The sequence below is a fragment of the Amblyomma americanum genome, chromosome 7 (genome assembly GCF_052857255.1).
Source record: "Amblyomma americanum isolate KBUSLIRL-KWMA chromosome 7, ASM5285725v1, whole genome shotgun sequence".
NCBI lineage: Eukaryota > Metazoa > Arthropoda > Arachnida > Ixodida > Ixodidae > Amblyomma > Amblyomma americanum.
Genome location: NC_135503.1, coordinates 118,900,288 through 118,921,846, shown reverse-complemented (window position 1 = coordinate 118,921,846; position 21,559 = coordinate 118,900,288). Strand labels below are relative to the sequence as shown.

Here is a 21,559-nt window from a genome sequence, read left to right as displayed (position 1 = left end):
TTTTAGCGCAGCTTCTCACACCCAATCCGGTGGCATGTGGAAGGCGGCATGTTGCGCTGCTGGCCACCTTCTGTGATCTTTCCGTAGCAGCAGCTTCCGGTTGCCCACTGCTCCGTTCGCGCCATGGGCCAGGTGATGTTTCGCTCTGCTACTGCCTGCCAATACACCACCTGTCGCACGCTGCAACACGCCGGTAAACTTAGCTTCCTAGTAATGTCACCCTATCTATGATTTATTTACAATCAATTACGCATTGGGGTCTCAGTGGGCGTTCATGCTTCGGGTGAGAATTCGTGATTCTGATCCTACTTCTTCAGTTCTGCCTGAAAATTCTTTCACATGCGACCTTCATGATATCGAATACAGCGTATCAGTTAACTCATAACAAACTTTAGAGAGTTAATTTAGTTCAAGTTAGCATGGCATGTTGGGGCAGAGTTCGTTTTTCATGGAATATAAAAAAAATCGTAATGCTTGTCCCAGAACGTTACGAGCGAGACGACGCTGACGCATCAGATGGCGCCAGAAGTTCTTGCTGTCCCTTGCGTTCTGCCAGCGAGGACGATTGCGCAACCCAAGCATATTGCCATTGCTGCCATAACTGCAAAGAAGAGCGCTACAAGATGGGCGAAGGTAAATGCACTGCTCCCCGTCTCCTCGGCTGGTCCTCCTCCATCGCCGTTTCCATGGCCTGGCGACTCTGTGGTTTTAGGGGGCGGATTTCCTGAACCTGTTCCTGTGGACACAGTTGTTGCCGGCTTTTCGGTTGTCGCCTTAACTGTCGTGTCCACATCATCATTATCACCCCATATTGGCCAGCAGCGCTTGGTGTCCTGGGCATAAGAGTCATGTAGAGCAGGTATAGGCAACCCCTGCAGATAAAAGAAATAGGAAAAGTAGTACTTACGTGAGTTTTTTGCATGGGGGGGGGGGGGGGGCGAAGTCATGCTCACAAGTTTTGGAAACGCGGAGCGTAGTACGGCAAGAGAACTGCGTTATACTGGCTACGATGAGATGAAGACATGCGAAAGGGATAACTACAGGCGAAACGCAAAGTTATATAGTGGGATTGCGTCAGTAGTCCTCTTTAGTGTGTTCTGCGGCCAATGCGCCTGCGGAAGTCGTAAGTTCTTTTTGACTAAATCGCAAGGCCGGAGCTGTCTGTCAATCGCTATTGGGGCGATTTTATTGGGGCGTTATTGGGGCGAGTTTAGCGTTCTAACCAACTTCTTCTATACCGCCGCGGTGGTCACTTGTTATGGTGCTCGGCTGCTGACCCGAAATACGCGGGTTAGATCCCGGCCGTGGTGATCACATTTCGATGGAGGCGAAATGCTAGAGGCCTGTGTAATGGGCGATGCCAGTACACGTTAAAGAACCCCAGGTAGACGAAATTATCCGGAGCCCGCCACTAGGGCCTCCCAATAGCCTGAGTTGCTTTGGGACATTAAACACACAAAAAATCAGTCTTATAATCGATGGATTCCACGCGACGTCAATGAGGTTTAATAGGATAGAGCCTTGGGCCAGTTGGTGTAGCGACCTATTTAAAAACTTTGCGCAGAATAACACAGGACGGGAGGGAAAACACGCTCGTGTGTGTGTCCGTGTTTCTCCCTCCCGTCCTGTGTTATTCTGCGCAAAGTTTTTAAATATGTCCTTGGGGTCATGAGGGAGTGCGCCGAGCATACCTCCCATCAGTGCTCGTGAGAACAGGCGGGGATAAGCCGGTCATAAAAACGCACTGCTCGATGCTTTGCTGCTGTTCTAAAACAGGGCAGCTACTGTGACGCTGCGTTGCAATATAAATATCTAAAGGATGTGTTTTCGTCCAGGGTTCTCCTAACTATAGTGCAAAGAGTATTACATTCGTATGAGCGGAGGTATTTGCGATTTTTATTAATGACATTGTGGAATACATACAGTCTCCAATAGCCGCCGCGGTGGCTGAGTGGTTATGGCACTCAGATGCTGGCCCGAAAGACGCGGGTTCGATCACGGCCACGGTGCTCGAATTTCGATAGAGGCGAAATTCTAGAGGCCCGTGTACTGTGCGGTGTCAGTTCGCGTTAAAGAACCCAAGGCGGTCGAAATTTCCGGAGCCATTCACTACGGCGTCCCTCATAGCCTGAGTCGCTTTGGGACGTTAAACCACCAAAAACGAAACCATACAGCCCCCAATAAAACTATGGTGAGATTACTGCATGGTAAACAAAGAAATAAATTCACCATCAGATGTTGCAATCCTGCCGAGCTACCTACACAAAATAGAAAATCGGTGTCTGTTCTGGAAGATGAGTCTTAACACCGATAAATTAATTCATGTCCGTTATTCAAATAAAAAGCTGGAGCCTCAAACACAATACAAAGCTTAAAAGATAACAATAAAAAACGTGTCATAATGCAAGTACCTTAAGAATAGAAAATATGAAGCTCTCGTCATCAGCTGCCATTGATGAAGTGAATTTTTCAAATTTCAAATTTTTTTATTAATCGATGTAACCACAAAAAAAGTGTCCAGCACTGTTTGGACCCGTAGCCGTAGGCTAGTTATGGGTCCAAGAAATGAAATTACATAATGCAGACACTTCGTCGCATGCACAGTAAAAACTTAGAAGAGCGGAGAGAGAGATATATACATAGTACAAATGGGGAAAAAAAAGCTAACAAGGAACAGTCGCCTCGGAAAACATCGTGCACTTCAAATTATAATAATAAATGGGATGTGAAATGCAGATAGATGTCTTTTAACATGTTTAATGCATGAGCTGAAAGAATTTTTTAGCTGTATGTGTAAAATTTTGAGCATATTTTATTTCTTGTGGAAGAGTATTCCATATCTTAACACCAGTGAAAGAGAGCCGTCGTTCTCCATAAACATTGTGCGTGGGCGGTAAATTAAAGTTGCCTAATGCTACATTTCTGGTAGCACGAGAGGATGTATGGAAGAGGGACATATGGAAGGGGTGGTTGTTTCTTACGATGCTGTTAACGACAGTTGCCGTTTTTAGGAGGCGTAGTGAATCGAAAGGTAATATCCGTAGGTCATGAAATAATGGGTTGCTGGGGTGATCCTGCGTAGAATGCGTTATGATTCGTAATGATCGTTTCTGCAATTTTCTGATTTGCTGAAGATAACTACTGTAGGTCCATCCCCATGAGTCCAGACAGTATGAGAGATGACTGTGAATAAAGGCAAAATATAAAATACGTAATGTACTTGTGCCAAAAATATCACGTGCTTGAAGCAGTTTACAGCACCCCGATGCCATTTTCGCCCCCACTGCTAATAAATGGTTTTGCAAGTGCAGGTGTCTGTCAAACAATACGCCAAGATATTTAAAACAAGGAGTATATTCCAGTAGGGAGTTGTTAATACAGATGGTTACAGAGTTAGCATCTACTTGTTTTCTGCGGGAATGAAATATAGTATACTTTGTTTTCTTGACATTTACAGTAAGCCTGTTGGCTGAAAACCATTTAGAGACGTTTGCCAAATCTTCGTTTGCTTTGAACTGCATCTCCTCGATGCTACTGCCTGTAAATATTATAGCGGTGTCATCTGCATACATCAGCATTTCTCCGAATTTTAAGACACGGGGAAGGTCGGAAACATATATAGAAAAAAGTATGGGTCCCAAAACGGACCCTTGGGGTACGCCAGTATGAATACGTTGTGGTGATGATGAGACATTATTTATGACAACTATCTGTTGACGTTCACTGAAGTAACTGGAAAACAAATCGAAAATCCGTTCCCTAAATCCGTAGTGTTTTAACTTATACAAAAGGATAGAATGGTTGACCGTATCGAAAGCCTTTTTTAAATCGAGAAAGACTACAGCTACAAGTTCATTGTCATTTAGAGCACAGTTTATAATGTGGGCTAAAGACTGCACCGCTGATGAGGTTGAATGGTTTGGCCGAAAACCGTGTTGCTGTGGGCAAATTATGTTGTATTTTTGTGTAAAGCTATTGAATCGATTCGCAAGGATTTTCTCGAAAAGTACATTAATGGCACTGAGCACGGATATTGGTCGATAACTAGAAGGGCTTGAGCGGTCACCGTCCTTGTATATTGGGACAACTCGGACTGTCTTGAGCGACGTAGGGTACGTGGCGGTTTGAAGTGAGTGATTGAAGACGTGACATATTATTGGACCCAGAATATCAATATTTTCTTTTAACATACGTACTGTATTTCATCTATACCTGCGGCTTTATTACTATCCATAATTGCTAATGTTGAGTGTATCTCGTTAAGTTCAATGTCATCCATTCGAAAGGATTTTGAGAGCGGGCTTGGTAACAAAGAGTTTATATCTGTGTTGTTTACATTGGCACCTGAAGAAATTCCAACGGTAGTTAAGTATGAATTAAAGCTGTTTACAACATTCTGATCAACCACGTCAGGGAACGTCTGTTTCTGTGGCTTGCCTATAACACTATTTACGATTTCCCAGAGTTTTTTAGAGTTACCGGAGCTCTGTTCGATTAAACGTGTATAGTATTCTTTTTTTCGTGCGCGCATAACTGCCACGGATTTATTGCGTATCTTTTTGTACTGACCCAAGTAATAGCTGTTGTCCTTATGCTGTTTCCATTTATGATACCAAAAGTCCTTCTGCTGCAATATTGCTAAAATCTGCTCTGTCATCCAAGGTGAGACGGGCACTTTATATGAGCGAGCAGACGTCTTAGTACTGCTGCTATTTTTAACTGAAGTCAGAATGTCAATTAAATTGGAGAATTCAATGTCGACGTCATCGTGGTATAACGTACTAGTGTCGATTAACTGGATATTTGATCTCAGCAAAGCGTAATCAATTCTGGTACTTTGGCGTGCTTTAAATTTGGTTTTACGGCGTTTTTGACCGTTACATAGGTGGGGAGATGATCTGAGATGGGTTGGTTGCATACCCCGGCAGTAATATTCGAGGTTATATTAGTTAAAACATGATCAATGACAGTTGCAGATGTACTGGTTATTCTAGTGGGGACAGTGATTAGATTTTGAAAATTAAACGATTCTAGCAGATACGAGTACTCACTATGATTTGTATGACTGGTGTCTATGTTAACGTCACCACTGATTGTAACCGGACCTTTGTGTTGTGACACTAGAGTGAAAAATATAGATTCAAGTTTCTGAAGAAATGAAATTACAGCTGAATTAGGTGGTCAATACACGACACCTATGATAACAGAGTTGTCCAGCCTGATAAATAAGGCCTCGATATCAGATGTGCTGCAGGAGACATTGGGCAAGGCTGAGTAGGTGTGACTGTTATTAACAAAAAGGGCTACACCACCACCGCGCGAAAGTGAATCACGTGGATGAGAAATTGTGAGATACTCAGGAATAACAACATCTTCACCTTTTTTAAGCCAAGTTTTCGATATTCCAATGACATCATAATGTTTCTGGCACTGAAAAAGATAAGCAAGGAGCAAGTTCAAGTTCTTTCTTATACTGCGTATATTGCTGTGTAATATGTGTAAGCTACTATTATCCATCTTCGTGAACGCCATGTCTCTGCCATGAGTTGGGTGCGGCTAGGAATAAGTTACTAGACAATTTTTGAAAGATCATCTTCACATGTCACATGGACGACTTTTGAATTGTCTGCTTTCCTCGCCAGGATTTTACCATTTGAAACCCAGGCAAATTTCCAGCCTTTTTCTTTTTTCAATTGGATGGTCTTGCCTAGCAAGATTTTGTTTTCAGGGCAGAGGTGGTCATTCACAAAGATTGGATCGTTATCCTCAAAGCCAAGCATCTTTTTGTTCAATCGGGTTTTCTTGGCTGCTTGAAAGAATTTGTCCCGCGCACACCTTGAGTTGAACTTCACTATTATATTTGGCAGCCCTGATCCTTTAACCGGAACTCTATGTGCGACATCTATACCACCAGAGGAGAGATCCAGTTTCAGGCACTTGGCCACCTTCTGGACTGTGTCATCTAAGTCCTGGTTCTCAGCCTCTGGCACTCCCTTTAGTTCAATGTTGTTGCGCCTACTGTATTGCTTCAATTCAACAAGCTCCTTTTTTAAGTCCCCCAGGCTTTTTCTTAGCCTCTGGCAGTCTCGTTCACTGTCTTCACTCCGCTTCTTTACCTCAGTGAGCTCCTGGCGTAAATTCCGGATTTCGCTTTTGAACTCATCCAAGCTCTCACTGTTGAACTCAACGGATTGCTTCATGGTCATTACGTCAGTCCTAAGTTCGGCTACGGCTTCGATAAACTTCGCTGTCAGTTCAATGAACAGCTTTGCTAGTTCCTTAATAGAATTTGGTGCCTTTTCAGACATGGATCTGGCAAAATCCTTCAATACATCCGTAGTCTGCAGAATATCGGAATCCGGCTCGAAAAGCGACAAAAGGAAGCAAACAGGGAACAAATGGCATAAATTTCAAACCACGTTCAGAGCAGGCCGGCAGCTATGCCAGTAAATATATCATAACAAGGTGTCTTAAAAGCCCGCCTGCGATGCGTAAGAGCGATGGGTTAGCAGTCGTTGCAGAACGGCCACCAGCCTGCTCTGAAGTGGGTTACGTCGGTGTCTGTGCAGTTTTATAGGCGTTGGAAACGCCCCCCCCCCCCCCCCCCCCCGTTTCGTAGATATCCCGTGATCAGTCCCGTGGTAGATATGTCGTAGTCGATGATTGCACGTGCTGGGAAGCAGGCGGTAGTGCGCGTGCGTGCAGTCGGTGAGCCTTTTACTCCGCCACTGTTTTGGGCTGTTGTCGGTAGCTGTGTCTTTCAAGGAAGGCCTGCGATGCGTAAGAGCGATGGGTTAGCAGTCGTTGCAGAACGGCCACCAGCCTGCTCTGAAGTGGGTTCCGTCGGTGTCGGTGCAGTTTTATAGGCGTTGGAAACGTCCCCCGTTTCGTAGATATCCCGTGATCAGTCCCGTGGTAGATATGTCGTAGTCGATGATGGCACGTGCTGGGAAGCAGGCGGTAGTGCGCGTGCGTGCAGTCGGTGAGCCTTTTACTCCGCCATTGTTTTGGGCTGTTGTCGGTAGCTGTGTCTTGCAAGGAAGGCCTGCGATGCGTAAGAGCGATGGGTTAGCAGTCGTTGCAGAACGGCCACCAGCCTGCTCTGAAGTGGGTTCCGTCGGTGTCGGTGCAGTTTTATAGGCGTTGGAAACGCCCCCCGTTTCGTAGATATCCCGTGATCAGTCCCGTGGTAGATATTGTTACGGTGTGGGATGCCACGGGGTGGCCACGGGCCCGCCCAGAGAAATAAAGCAGCAGTACGGAGGAGAGCCGGCGAAGCACGACCGGCGGCGGCCAAGCTTTTTCGTTCCATATCCCTCGTGCTAGAGCCGCGCGCTCGCCGCTCGCGCTCGCTCTCCGCCTCTTCTTTTATTCCCGTATCACCTTTCCACCGGGGGGGGGGGGGGGGGGCGGAGAAGTCAGGCCGTGCTTTGATGCAGGGTTTCCTGGGGCGATGCAATGTGGGCTCGCAGATAGGAAACGGTCACACTCTTCGTTGAATTCGAAGTGTGTGAGCTGGGCGAAGGTGTCTGCAGTCGCCGAAGAAGGTCCCACACCGGTTAGGCTAACTTCAGGGAGTTTTATGCATATTGAGCGGCGATCCGTTTATGGGACTGCATTGCGTGGGGAAGGCATGGGGCCAGCAGGCGACGACGGCACTGATGAGGACTCGGTAGCTAAGTCGGAGTCACCGCAGGCGCCGGAGACATATCGCCTTATGTTTGAAACATGTTCTGGGAAAATGTGGTGCACACCGCATGGTCGATGCTCTGGCAGGTCTTCGAGGCGGTATGTCACGGGGCCGAGTCGGGAGTCACGAAAGCCGTCTTTTCCGCATCATCGGGGTGAACAGGCACCTGCCAGTAGCCCGAGAGCAGATCTAGCGTGGAAAAATAACGGGCCCCCTTCAGGCGGTCAAGCGCATCGTCGAGGCGAGGCAGCGGGTACACGTCGCAACTAGTAATAGCATTTAGCTTCCGATAGTCAACGCAGAAGCGCAATGTTCCATCCTTCTTGCGCACAAGGACGACAGGGGAGGACCAAGGGCTACAAGAAGGGGCAATGATTCCCTGGTCAAGCATGTCGCACACGTGCTGCTGGATGACTCTCCGTTCGGCTGGCGCTACACGGCGAGGTTGGTGATGAACGGGCCCGCGGTTTTCGGTGTTGATCCGGTGTTGAGCCCAGGAAGTGCACCCGAGTTCACCGGCGCTGAGAGCAAGGCAACTGCGATGCTCGAGCAGCAAGGTCTTCAGAGAGGCGAGCTCCGCGCAGGTCAGGCTGGGTCCAAAGTTAAATTCTTCCCATGATAGGATCGCCGGCGCTGGAGGGTGGCGAGGCGGGGCTTCAGGTTGCAGAGACGCCACTGGTGACCCGGGGTCCAAAACTGAGGCTGTACCCAATTGCGTGCCGGGAGTCAGCGCGAGAGGTACGCTGCTGATGTTGAGTATAAATACGTGGGCCTCTCCTTTGAGCACAGGCAGAAGGCTTCGAGGGGAGGTCATCTGACGGGCTGGAGCTGAACACCGGATGGGTTCGAACAGCACGTCTGCTGTGACCGGACTGTCAAGCTTGGCATACACCCACGTTGCCGCACCCGGTGGCAGGGTCACGGCGGACGCCACAGTCACGGTAGTGACGTCGAACGGCTTGACTCGACACGGCCACTTCGTCGCGAGGTCACGCAGAGATGCTGAGGCACGCTTGGTCGCCGACACCAGGGACTGCCACAGGGCGACACCGAGGCTGGAAACCCGGCTAAGCCAGCCCGGCCCACAGAGAGTTCGGCTCGCCCGTGGTTTGGTTCTAGTAAAATTAAGGACGACTCCGGCTTGCTGGCACCACCCGCACCCGAGGACCACTGGCCAAATAGGGCTGTCTGCGACAACAAACTCGGTGGAGATGGTATTTCCGAGTGCTGTCAGGTTGACGACGACACGTCCGACTTGCTCCACAGGGGTGCCGTTAAAAGCTAAGAGCCGGGTTTTGGCGGCTGGCAGAAGCAGGTGGGGCGCGTTAGCAACAAACGATTTGTGCAGTACATTGACAGCCGCTCCAGTGTCAACCAAGGCCTTTACGTGCCGGTCAAGCAGGGCGACGTCGACGAGCACGTAAGGAGCATCAGTGGTAATCGGAGCCGACGAAAGGAGGGGACGCGGAGAACGAAGGAGTGTGGGGACGGACGTGGCCGTGGACGTGGACGTGGATTCGGCGGAACGGTTCCCCCGGAGTTCCGCCAAATAGTTTCCCGACGTTGGAGGGCCGGCACAGTCCCTCGCGTAGTGTCCCCGCAGGCCGCAGCGGAAGCAGGTCATGCGGACGTCGTTACGTAGGCGTCGGATAGAGGCCGCAGTTGGGGCTGCGGACCGAGGAGCCTGCACCCGGACGCTGCGCTCGGCAGACGGTGGCGACCCCCGCGTGGCCAGCAAAGTCAATTCCGCCTCGATGGCGAGCGCCATGGTGGCGCGGACGGAATCAGGACGGCCAGAGCGGACCAAGCGCTGCACCTCGGGGAGTCGGATGGCGTCGACAAACGCCTCGGTGCCGACCAGGGCCACGGCGTTCTGAGGCGCTCCCGGCAGCGACTGCAGAGCCAGGCGCTCAATGGCGGCGGCGAGGTCCTGGTACGTCTCCCCGGGCTCTTGACGGCGGGCTCGCAGGCGGTGGTACTGCACACGGGGTTGACCTGAGGCACCATAGTGGTCGGCGAGGAGGCCCGCCAGAACAGTGTAAGAGCCCAGCTGGTCGGGCGGCACGTTCTGCAGCAGCTCGGTTGCGCGGCCCCTCAGTTTTGCAACGAGCATCCATGCCTTCATTTGCTCGTCCCAGCCTCTCGCCGCCGCAATACCGTCCAGCTGGATGCGGTAAGCATCCCACGAGATGGTGCCGTCAAATGTGGGCAATTCCACAACGTCCAACGAACACTGCGGCGAGGACGCACCCGCGCCGAGCACTCCATTGGCGGCCACGACCGCAGGCCCAGCGACGGCAGAGCCGTAAACAGCGGCGGCGGGGACGCCCAAAGGCACCTGACCTGTGCTCGGCTCGGCTGGCACCAGGCGACGGAGTTCGCGCCGGAGAGCTTCCATCTCCCCAGCCTGGGCAGTCAGACGGGCCTCCCATGCGTCCATCCGTTGGGTGACTGTATCCAGGAGGCGCTCAACACCGGCGTCCGGCTGCTGCGAAGAGCCGAGCCTCTCCGAGCGCCTAGGTCTAGCGGCGCCGGCCGCCGCGTCGTCGGCGCTATCGGCTGGTGGTGGACTCCTGTCGTCTGGCACGTCGGGTGCTTGATTCTGGGAGCGGGTGAGCGGCATGATCCCACCGCTGCCACCAAAATGTTACGGTGTGGGATGCCACGGGGTGGCCACGGGCCCGCCCAGAGAAATATAGCAGCAGTACGGAGGAGAGCCGGCGAAGCACGACCGGCGGCGGCCAAGCTTTTTCGTTCCATATCCCTCGTGCTAGAGCCGCGCGCTCGCCGCTCGCGCTCGCTCTCCGCCTCTTCTTTTATTCCCGTATCAATATGTCGTAGTCGATGATTGCACGTGCTGGGAAGCAGGCGAGGGTGCGCGTGGGTGCAGTCGGTGAGCCTTTTACTCCGCCACTGTTTTGGGCTGTTGTCGGTAGCTGTGTCTTGCAAGGAAGGCCTGCGATGCGTAAGAGCGATGAGTTAGCAGTCGTTGCAGAACGGCCACCAGCCTGCTCTGAAGTGGGTTCCGTCGGTGTCGGTGCAGTTTTATAGGCGTTGGAAACGTCCCCCGTTTCGTAGATATCCCGTGATCAGTCCCGTGGTAGATATGTCGTAGTCGATGATGGCACGTGCTGGGAAGCAGGCGGTAGTGCGCGTGCGTGCAGTCGGTGAGCCTTTTACTCCGCCACTGTTTTGGGCTGTTGTCGGTAGCTGTGTCTTGCAAGGAAGGCCTGCGATGCGTAAGAGCGATGGGTTAGCAGTCGTTGCAGAACGGCCACCAGCCTGCTCTGAAGTGGGTTCCGTCGGTGTCGGTGCAGTTTTATAGGCGTTGGAAACGCCCCCCGTTTCGTAGATATCCCGTGATCAGTCCCGTGGTAGATATGTCGTAGTCGATGATGGCACGTGCTGGGAAGCAGACGGTAGTGCGCGTGCGTGCAGTCGGTGAGCCTTCTACTCCGCCACTGTTTTGGGCTGTTGTCGGTAGCTGTGTCTTGCAAGAAAGGCCTGCGATGCGTAAGAGCGATGGGTTAGCAGTCGTTGCAGAACGGCCACCAGCCTGCTCTGAAGTGTTGAATACCTGTCATTGTTGTTCACGAAATCCCTTGCTACACGGGGATACCGGATGAAGTACGGAAGGTCGTTACATTGCACAAGTCGGGTGACAAGCAATCTTCAAATTAATTATCGACCCATTTCTCTAACCAGTGTCCCCTGTAAAATCATGGAACATATCAGTTACTCACAAATGATGAACCATGTTGATAGCAACAAGTTTTATCATCCTTCAGAACATGGCTTCCGCAAGGGCTTTTCTTGATCGTAATAATCTTGATCATAATATTCAAACTGATGCCATTCATGTTATCGTGATATCCAAACAGCCTTTGACACTGTACCTCACGCACGTTTGCTAGTAAAGCTAGAGTAGCCAAATTTACATCCGACATTCTTGCTTGGATCAAGTAATTCCTAACAAACCGCTCCCAGTTTCTTTCTGTTAACAACCAAAATTCTTCCTCCCTTGCTGTAAATTCAGGCGTCCCACAAGGCTCCGTCCTTGGTCCACTGCTGTTTCTAATCTGTATTAACGATTCACCAACGCATCTAACGTGTAACGTTCGTATGTTGCAGGCATCCCATCAAGAAGCTCTTCAAAATTAGCTTAATCGCTTTCATCGCTGGTATGACCAATGGCAATGAACCTAAATTCTAACAAATGCAAAGCAGTGGCCTTCTACCGGCGCCAGCAGCCCCTCGATTTTAACTACGTTGTCCTCAATTCTGCTATCGAGCTTGTGCCATCTTAAAAAATACCTTGGCATAACCTTAAGCAGTGATCTTTCCTGGCGAACTCATATCACTAACGTCATATCATCGGCAAACCGATCTCTTGGATTTCTGGAACGTTGCCTACGTCATGGTCCACCGCACGTGAAACTACTCGCCTATAACTCGCTCATCCGGTCTAGGCTAGAATATGCATCTCCTATCTAGTATCCGCCTCAAAGTTATCTAGCTATTACCCTTGAAAGTTTTCAGAATCGCAGCGCGCCAAAGTAACAGTTCTTTTTAAATTAGGGAATAAAAATGTGCCCTCGAATTATCGCTTCTTCTGGGTTCTGCCTATCATATAAAAATTACTAGAAAAAAGTATTTGTAAACATGTCGCTGCATACTGATAAAAATATTCTATTATATCACCACAGCAGTTAGGATTCCGTAAAGGAATGTCAACTTAGTTGGCTCTGCTCACTCAGAGGGAATAATTATTGAATGGGTTCGAAGAGAAGAAATTAACCCTAGGCTTATTTGTAGACTTTTCGAAAGCTTTCGATAGCATTGACCACTCTGTATTGTTCACTTAATTGCAGCACTATGGATTTCGCGGCGTTTCTCTGACAGTTTTAAAATCAAACAGCATCGGAAACAGAGCGTTGCCTTTTGTGAAGAGCTTTCATCTCTGCAAGATTTAACAGCGAGGGTCCCACAATGCAGTATTTTAGGGCCGGTATTGTTTAACTTATATGTAAACGATATAATTAACAACAATAGAGCGCACATTTTATATTCTACGCAGATGACACAAGTATCTTTCTACAGTCAGATAATGTCGTGCAACATGCGTTTAGCCAATAATACGCAAGCTTTGTTGTCTGATTGGAGTGCGACTAACTCGCTAAAAGTAAACACATCAAAAACGAAAGCCGTTTTATTTGCACGATCACAAAAGCCTGTAAACTTTGACATATATTTATACCTTGGAAATCATACGCTAGACTTTGTAAAAGGGATAAAATCCTTGGGAGTAATCTTTAATGAACTCTTAACCTGGGATGCTCATGTAGACTGGATAAGTACAAGCCTCGCGAAGACTTGCGGTATACTATCTCGACTTCGCTACACTATTCCTCCAGGGATTAAAGTGTTGTTCTATAACGCCCTATTCTCTCCACATCTAAATTATTGCAACCTTGTAAGGGGCACAAATGCTAAAAGAACCTTCACAAACTATTTCTTATGCAAAAAAGAGCTATCCGTCACATGGCAAACGTTTCGGACGAAGCCCACACAAGCGAATCATTTCCACTTGATATCCTTCCTGTCAAGCATATATAGGAATTCAGCCTTTTGCTAAAACACAAACAAGGCTTGAAAAATTCTCTCAACTGCTTTTTCACACTGTGAGACCTGACAAAAACATCGCAACTTTCCTACGACATCAGACACAGAAAGAGTTGGACGCTGCCATTTTCTCGAACTAACCAAGGATGCAAGAGCATAGCAAATCGTTTTCCAAAATTGTTAAATAATTTAGAGGATGTAAATTTAGACATAAAGATTATCTCAAGAAAAGACTGGAAAAAATATATAATTTCTAGACCAGATCTTGCAACTTAGCCTAGCAATGTAATTAACTTCCGGTCCTCAATGACAATTTGTTGCGATTGTATGGATGATTTCTGTGTCCTTCGTCTAGTGGTGGCTTTATATGGTGTTATTAGTTGTCTTACAGCTTGTAATATGTGTCCATGTACGCCTTTGAAAAGTGAGCTTGACTGTGTCCAATGAGAATGTCTACAATATATGTATAAGTTGTAATGGGACCGACAGGCGCAGCGCAGCGAAGAAGCGGACGAGTTCAAGCGGGACAACGAAGAAGCAGACGAAGTGCAGCTGGGTTATTTCGAACGACACCTGTGAGTCTGCTCGTCGTGTCGCCGGTTAACAAAGACCAACCGACCTGTGCTTCAAATAAACGCCTTGACACTTGGTGGAGGTGCCTCGGTTCCCGTCCCGGTCCTCATCCTGGAACTTCGAAGTGGAACGCTCCTCGTCTCCGCCACCATGCCGGAAGGTCCGAGTGAACCATCGCAGCCCATCCCTGCCACCGTACTCTGTCACGGGGTGCAGCGCCAGCGTGACCCTTCTCCTTTTAGTGGCACCGATGACCAAGACGTCGACGATTGGCTGGCCTCCTATGAGCGCATCAGCACTTACAATCGGTGGGACGATTCCGTGAAACTTAGCAACGTCCTCTTCTACCTCACGGACGTTGCCAACCTATGGTTTCGCAACCATGAGGCCGACCTTCCCACCTGGTCGTCCTTTAAAACGAGCTTCGCCGACGTTTTCGGCCGCCCCGCCGTCCGGAAGCTTCGCGCCGAGCAACGTCTTCGTGCTCGATCTCAGCTCCCCTCCGAGACGTTCACAAGCTACATCGAGGACATCGTTGACCTGTGCAAGCGTGTCAACCCCTCCATGTCCGAAGGGGATAAAGTCAACCACATACTTAAAGGCATAGCCGATGACGCTTTCCAGATGCTGCTGGCGAAGAACCCCACCTCCGTCGCTACCGTCATCCAGCTGTGCCAAAGCTTCGACGAACTCCGCAAGCAACGCGCATCTACGCGGCAGTCCGGCGCGCCTGCGGGGGGTCTTGCTGGCTTGGCCCTTGGTGGCTCGTCTGCTGAGCAGTCCCTGTTCATGCAGCAGGTTAAAGACTTCATCCGCGAAGAGATCGCTCGCCAGCTTTCTCTGCTGCATCACATTCCCGACCCCGTCTGCCCTCCGCACGACCTGCCGCCATCTCTTACGCCCACTATCCGTCGTGCTATTCAGGAGCAGGTCGCTGCAGTTCTGCCATCCAGTCCCCCACCTCCTCCTGTGGCAGCGCCGCTCACCTATGCTGAAGCAGTCACCGGTACACGGCGCTCGCCCACCTCTGCCGCCTACCCTAGCAGCCCGGCCTTTTATGCTCCACCGCCGTCTATACCCCCGCCGCAGGTCCTGGTTCGTCGACCCCACCGAAACCCTACGAACCCCTGGCGTACCGAGGACAATCGACCGATATGCTATTCCTGCGGCCTTCCGGGCCATGTCGCACGCTTTTGCCGTCAGCGATCTCCTCGTTCTGGCGATTTCATGCGCAATTTCCGCTACGATTCCGGGCCGCCCTTACCTAATGTCTCTTCTGCCTCCTCTACACATCGCTCCCAGTACCCTACTCGCCGCTCGCCTTCCCCTCGTCGACGTTCCATTTCTCCGATGCTCCGCCGCTCGGACCCTCTCCCAGAGGAAAACTGACTGCCGCAGTTCAGGAGGCAAGGACTGCGTGTTTTGCCAACTTTTTAAGTCCTCCGTGTTCTCCTGCTAACGTGATTGAGGTGTCTGTTGAAGGCGTCCCCGTTCTCGCGCTCGTCGACACGGGTGCTGCAGTGTCAGTAATTAGTGATGCTCTTCGCCGCAAACTTCGTAAGGTGACAACGCCGCTGTCTGACTTTTCACTACGTACGGCCACCTCTCAGCGCATCCACCCCATCGCAGCCTGCACGGTCCGCGTTTCTATCAACGACGTCGCCTATACCATCGAGTTTGTGGTGCTGACCGCCTGCTTTCACGATGTCATCCTCGGCTGCGATTTCCTCTCGACCCACCGTGCAGTGATTGATTGTGCCCGTGCGGAACTTGAGCTTTCTCCCCTGTGTGATGTTTCGTTGTGTGACCTACCTGTGCGCTCCGCTAAGCTTCTTGTAGCTGCCGACACCGACATACCTCCCTCCTCTTCAGCCCTCGTTCCGCTCCGCCCCGACTCTTTCCTCAGCGGCCCTGTTCTTTTCACACCTACCGCAGCAGCCACTCGCCATCAGCGCCTCCTCATTCCATTCGCCGTTGTCTCGATTTCCGATGGCCACTGCGCCATCTATGTCACCAACCCATCTTCTTGCCCGTCGTTTGTTCTTCGCGGCGAATGCCTCGGCTCTATTGAAGAACTGGACCCTGCTCTTGCTTCCGAGTTCTCCGATACCCGTGCCTGTTCCCCAGTTACTGCCTTAGCCTGTTGTGCGACAGCGCCCGATCCGATTTCCATCGACGTCTTTCGTCGTAACATCGCTCCCGACCTTCCGTCCGCTTACCGTGACCAAATCTTGGAACTTCTCTGCCGCTTCCGCAACTCTTTCGACCTTTCCCAGCCCTTCTTGGGGCGCGCATTGGCCGTCTCTCACACAATTGACACTGGTACCCACGCTCCCTTGCGTCAGCGACCGTACCGAGTCTCGCCGAGCGAGCGCCGCGTCATCCGTGACAATGTTGACGACATGCTTCGGCGCGGCATAATACAGCCTTCTCACAGCCCTTGGGCCTCTCCTGTTGTCTTGGTGACGAAAAAAGATGGCTCCATCAGGTTCTGTGTGGACTACCGCCGTCTCAACAAGATCACACGCAAGGATGTTTATCCTCTACCCCGAATCGACGACGCACTGGATTGCTTGCAGGGAGCGGAGTATTTTTCATCCCTCGACTTACGCTCCGGCTACTGGCAGGTCCCGATGGCAGTGAACGACAGGCCGAAAACCGCTTTCTTCACCCCAGACGGCTTGTATGAGTTCAATGTGATGCCATTCGGCCTCTGCAATGCTCCAGCCACATTCGAAAGGATGATGGACACTATTCTCAGTGGCCTCAAATGGGAAACTTGTCTGTGTTACCTAGATGACATTGTCGTTTTTTCCAAAGATTTTCCTTCCCATCTGCACCGCCTTCAGCGCGTACTCACTAGCCTTACTGACGCCGGCCTCCAACTAAACTTGAAAAAATGTTACTTCGGTGCAACGCAGCTCACAATATTAGGCCATGTCATCTCCAAAGACGGCGTTCTTCCTGACCCTGCCAAACTTCGCGCCGTCGCTGACTTCCCCAAACCAACCACCTTAAAAGAACTTCGCAGTTTTATAGGCTTATGCTCATATTTTCGCCGCTTCATCCGAAATTTCGCCAGTATCATCGCCCCTTTAACGCAGCTTCTTGCCGGCAGCCCGAACCTTTCGTCTTGGTCCCCCGCCTGCGATACCGCGTTCAGCACTTTACGCCACCTGCTGGTCTCTCCCCCCATCCTTCGCCATTTTGATCCCGCCTGTCCGACAGAAATTCACACTGACGCGAGCGGTGTGGGCTTGGGCGCAGTTCTTGCCCAGCGAAAGCCTGGGTATCCGGAATACGTCGTCGCTTACGCCAGCCGCCCCCTCACCAAGGCGGAATCAAACTATTCTGTCACAGAAAAAGAATGTCTCGCCATCATTTGGGCAATTACCAAGTTCCGCCCTTACATATACGGCCGGCCCTTCTATGTCGTCACAGACCACCACGCCCTATGCTGGCTATCCTCCCTCAAAGATCCTTCTGGCCGACTCGCCCGCTGGGCTTTACGTCTCCAGGAGTTTGATATACACGTCATTTATCGCTCCGGCCGCAAGCACTCGGACGCCGACGCCCTTTCTCGTTCACCACTCCCATGCGAGTCAACCTCTGCCCTCGTCTGTGCCTACGAATTCTCTTCGTTCAACAGCCCTGATATGCTCTCCGAACAACTGAAGGATCCTTGGATCACCTCGCTGCTAAACTTCCTGAACACTCCCTCGCCGCATCATTCGACCCGGACCCTTCGCCGCCAAGCCCACCACTTCGCCGTTCGTGATGGCCTCTTATACCGCCGTAATTACCTCCCCGACGGCCGGAAGTGGCTGTTGGTCATCCCTCGACACCTCCGTGCTACAATCTGTGCCTCTTTTCACGCCGCTCCACAATGTTGCCACGCCGGTGTACTGAAAACATACGCTCGACTTCGTCAGCGATTCTACTGGCGAGGTATGTACCGCTACATACGTCAGGACATTCGGTCATGCACCGCCTGCCAACGTCGCAAGAAACCTCCCCACTCCGCCGCCGCTCCTTTGCAGCCGTTACCTTGCCCTGGCCGTCCCTTTGACCGCGTCGGCATTGATCTTTATGGCCCGCTTCCAACTACTTCGGCTAATAATCGGTGGATCATCGTTGCCGTTGACCATCTCACCCGTTACGTCGAAACGTCGGCTCTCAAATCTGCTACCGCAAACGATGTCGCTCACTTCATTCTACAAAGTCTTGTTCTTCGTCACGGCGCCCCGAAAGAACTTCTAAGTGACCGCGGCCGTGTTTTTCTCTCGGACGCCGTCGAGGCCCTGCTCAAGCAATGCCAAATCGTTCATCGCTACACCAGCGCCTATCACCCCCAGACCAACGGCATGACTGAGCGGTTCAACCGCACTCTGAGTGACATGCTCGCCATGTACGTTGACACCGCCCACTCCAACTGGGATCAAGAGTTCCCTTTCGTCACGTACGCGTATAACACAGCTACTCAGACAACAACGGGGTTTTCTCCTTTCTTCCTCTTATATGGCCGGGAGCCTACATCCACCATGGACACCATCCTTCCTTATCACCCTGATCCTTCCGAGACCACCTTACTCTCCGAAGCTCACCTGTACGCCGAAGAATGCCGGCAACTTGCCCGCTCTTTCACCACACAGCAACAATGGGATCAGAAGCACCGTCGGGATTCCCCGGACCCTCCAGCGTCATACCCATCTGGCGCCCTCGTTTGGCTCTGGGTGCCTTCTTCCACTCCCGGCCTCGCCACGAAACTACTGTCTCGCTTTCACGGACCTTACCGGGTTGTCCACCAAACTTCTCCGGTGACTTATATCGTTGAGCCGCTCGTTCCCTCTTCGGACCACCGTCGCCGGGGGCGCGAAACTGTGCACGTTGAGCGCCTCAAGCCTTACTATGACCCGACCATCCTCTCCTCTCCGTAAGTCGCCAGGATGGCTCCTTTTTTGGAGGGAGAGTAATTGTAATGGGACCGACAGGCGCAGCGCAGCGAAGAAGCGGACGAGTTCAAGCGGGACAACGAAGAAGCAGACGAAGTGCAGCTGGGTTATTTCGAACGACACCTGTGAGTCTGCTCGTCGTGTCGCCGGTTAACAAAGACCAACCGACCTGTGCTTTAAATAAACGCCTTGACAAAGTGATCTTTGCTTTTAGTCCAGACACCTATAGTTGTTTAATGAGAAGCTGTACGTTAGCGCCCTTCAACCAGTCAAATATAGGGGCAGCAACCTTCGTCAAGCTGCTAATCAGCAGCTTTTTATTGCTTGCAATCTCATTTTCGTGCTCTTGTAAAAATGCGAAAAAAATGAATTGAATAGAACGATTTATTCTCTCCGACTACTTTTTCAATACCAGCCTAACAGCATTGAAACTTCAGTGAGAACTTTTGAACCGGACCACTCGTCGTCATATAGCCAGCTCTTTTCCTGTTCCATAAGGTATTTCACAGTTCGCCTGATCATCCCCATACCTAGCATCACCTCAACGCATATCCAACTGCACTATGCATCCATTTCATGTTGCTCGACCGATCACTAAAACCGCTATGTTTGCAGGCTCATTTTTTCTCCGAACAGTTACTATCTGGAACGGCCTTCCCCACGTCATTGCTGCCATCCGCTGCCCATCGACGTTTGCGACAAGTGTTTCTCCTGTAAGGTGGAGTTTATTCTGAGAAGATTCTTAACGGGAGCAGGGCTAACAGCAGTCCGAGGTCAGCTAGTCCAGCCAGGAGTGTGCACCAGGCGATGACCATGCAGCTCGCGCATATGCTCGTCGTCTTCGTTACAACGCCCCCCGGACAGTAGAAGGAGCCATCCTTAAGGGGCGGACAAGACAGCGGGGTCGTAGTATCTCTTGAGGCGCTGGATATGTAGTCTCACGGCCGCGGCGTCTGAGATCGGGTGACGGCGTGAGGGGCTCAACAATATAGTTGACTGGAGATGTTTGTTACAAGATGCGATAGGGCCCTTGATATTTAGCCACCAGTTTCCGGGAGAGACCCGGAGAACTGGGAGGTATCCACAGCCAGACAAGAAAGCCGGGCGCGAAATGCTGGGGACGTTGATTTTCATCGTGGCGCATTTTTTGAAGGGACTGGGTAGCTGTCGTGAGCGACCGGGCAATCTGGCGGCAGTCTTTGGCGTGCCTGGCGGCTCCGGAAACGGTGGTGCAGTCAGATGCGTCAGGGTGGCAGGGGAGAACAGTATCAATGGGAACGGAGGGATGACGGCCATAAAGGAGGAAGAAAGGAGAAAATCCTGTCGTAGACTACGTAGCAGTATTATACGCGAACGTAATATACGGGAGAATAATGTCCCAGGTCGTGTGGTTCGAACCGACGTACATAGCCAGCATGTTCCCCAGAGTGCGGTTAAAGCGTTCAGTGAGGCAGTTGGTCTGAGGTTGGTAAGCGGTGGAAGTCCGATGGCTGACGTTGCACTCACGGAGCAGAAATTTGATGACATCAGATAGGAAGACATCTTTCGCTGAGGAGTTCTCGAGGGGCACCGTGTCGAAGGATGAACCGACGCCGAAGAAAGGATGCCACATCCTGTGCCGTGGCAGCAGAGAACGCGGCGGTTTCAGCATACCGCGTGAGATGAGCGACGGCAACAATGATCCATTGTTTGCCAGAAGCAGTATGCGGGAGGGGCCATATAAATCGATGCCAACGCGGTCGAAAGGGCGAGGCGGTCAAGATAGCTGCTGCAACTCGCCAGCAGTACGGGTAGTGGGTGTCTTGCGGCGTTGGCAGTCGTGGCACGAGCGTACGTATTTCAAAACGAAATTGTACATGCCACGCCAGTAGTAGCAGAGGCGGAGGCGCGTATAAGTCTTGAAAAGGCCTGGGTGACCGCATTGTAAGTCAGTGTGAAAACATGAGCAGATATAGGACCCTAGGTGCGAGGAATGATGAGAAGCCATTTTAGTCCATCAGAATGATAATTACGGCGATAAACCAGGTTATCTCTGATCTCAAAATGGGAAGCTTGACGGCGCAGCGCGCGGGATGGTTTAACCGTCGATGGGTCGGAGAGAAAGTCCAGAAGGGCACGAATCCAGGGATCCTTGCGCTGTTCAGAAGGCATGTCACTGACGGTGGGAGATGCGCAGGGGCTCCGATTTCGCAGAGGCTGTCAAGATCAGCGGGGAGTGAGACAAGGCGTCGGCGTCCTGATGTTTTCGGCCCGAACGGCACACGACTCGGATGTTGTATTCTTGAAGACGCAGCGCCCATTGCGCCATGCGGCCGGAAGGATCTTTCAAAGAGGAAAGCCAACAATGGGCGTGATGATCCGTAATGACGTCGAAAGGACGGCCGTACACGTAAGGGCGAAATTTGCCTAAGGCCCACACAATGGCGAGGCCCACTTTTTCAGTCACAGAGTAGTGGGACTCAGCCTTTGTGAGTGTGCGGCTGGCATAGGCAACGACGTATTCGTCGTATCCCTATTTCCGCTGAGCGAGCACTGCATCGAGGCTTATACCACTGGCATCCGTGTGAACTTCAGTACGGGGTCGCCAGGTCGAAATGGCGCAAGATGGGAGGTGCCGTCAGGAGACGACGTAAGGTGTTGTAGGCGTCGTCGCAGGCGGGTGGCCAAGCCGAAAAATCGACATTGGCGCCGAGCAGCTGAGTCAAAGGTGCAGCAATTGAGG

The 21,559-nt window shown here is 51.2% G+C and overlaps 1 protein-coding gene across 1 annotated transcript in view; it reads right to left on the bottom strand.

Annotated features, from left to right (window-relative positions):
- Window positions 1-487: 487 nt before the first annotated feature.
- LOC144098022 (calcium-activated chloride channel regulator 2-like) overlaps window positions 488-21,559 on the bottom strand; it is a 349,289-nt gene continuing 328,217 nt past the window's right edge. The window contains exons 14-15 of the mRNA XM_077630593.1: window positions 644-872; window positions 488-549 (exon numbers count right to left, since the gene is read on the bottom strand). Coding sequence (XP_077486719.1) covers window positions 488-549; window positions 644-872 — 291 coding nt within the window. The remainder of the gene's footprint in view (window positions 550-643; window positions 873-21,559) is intronic.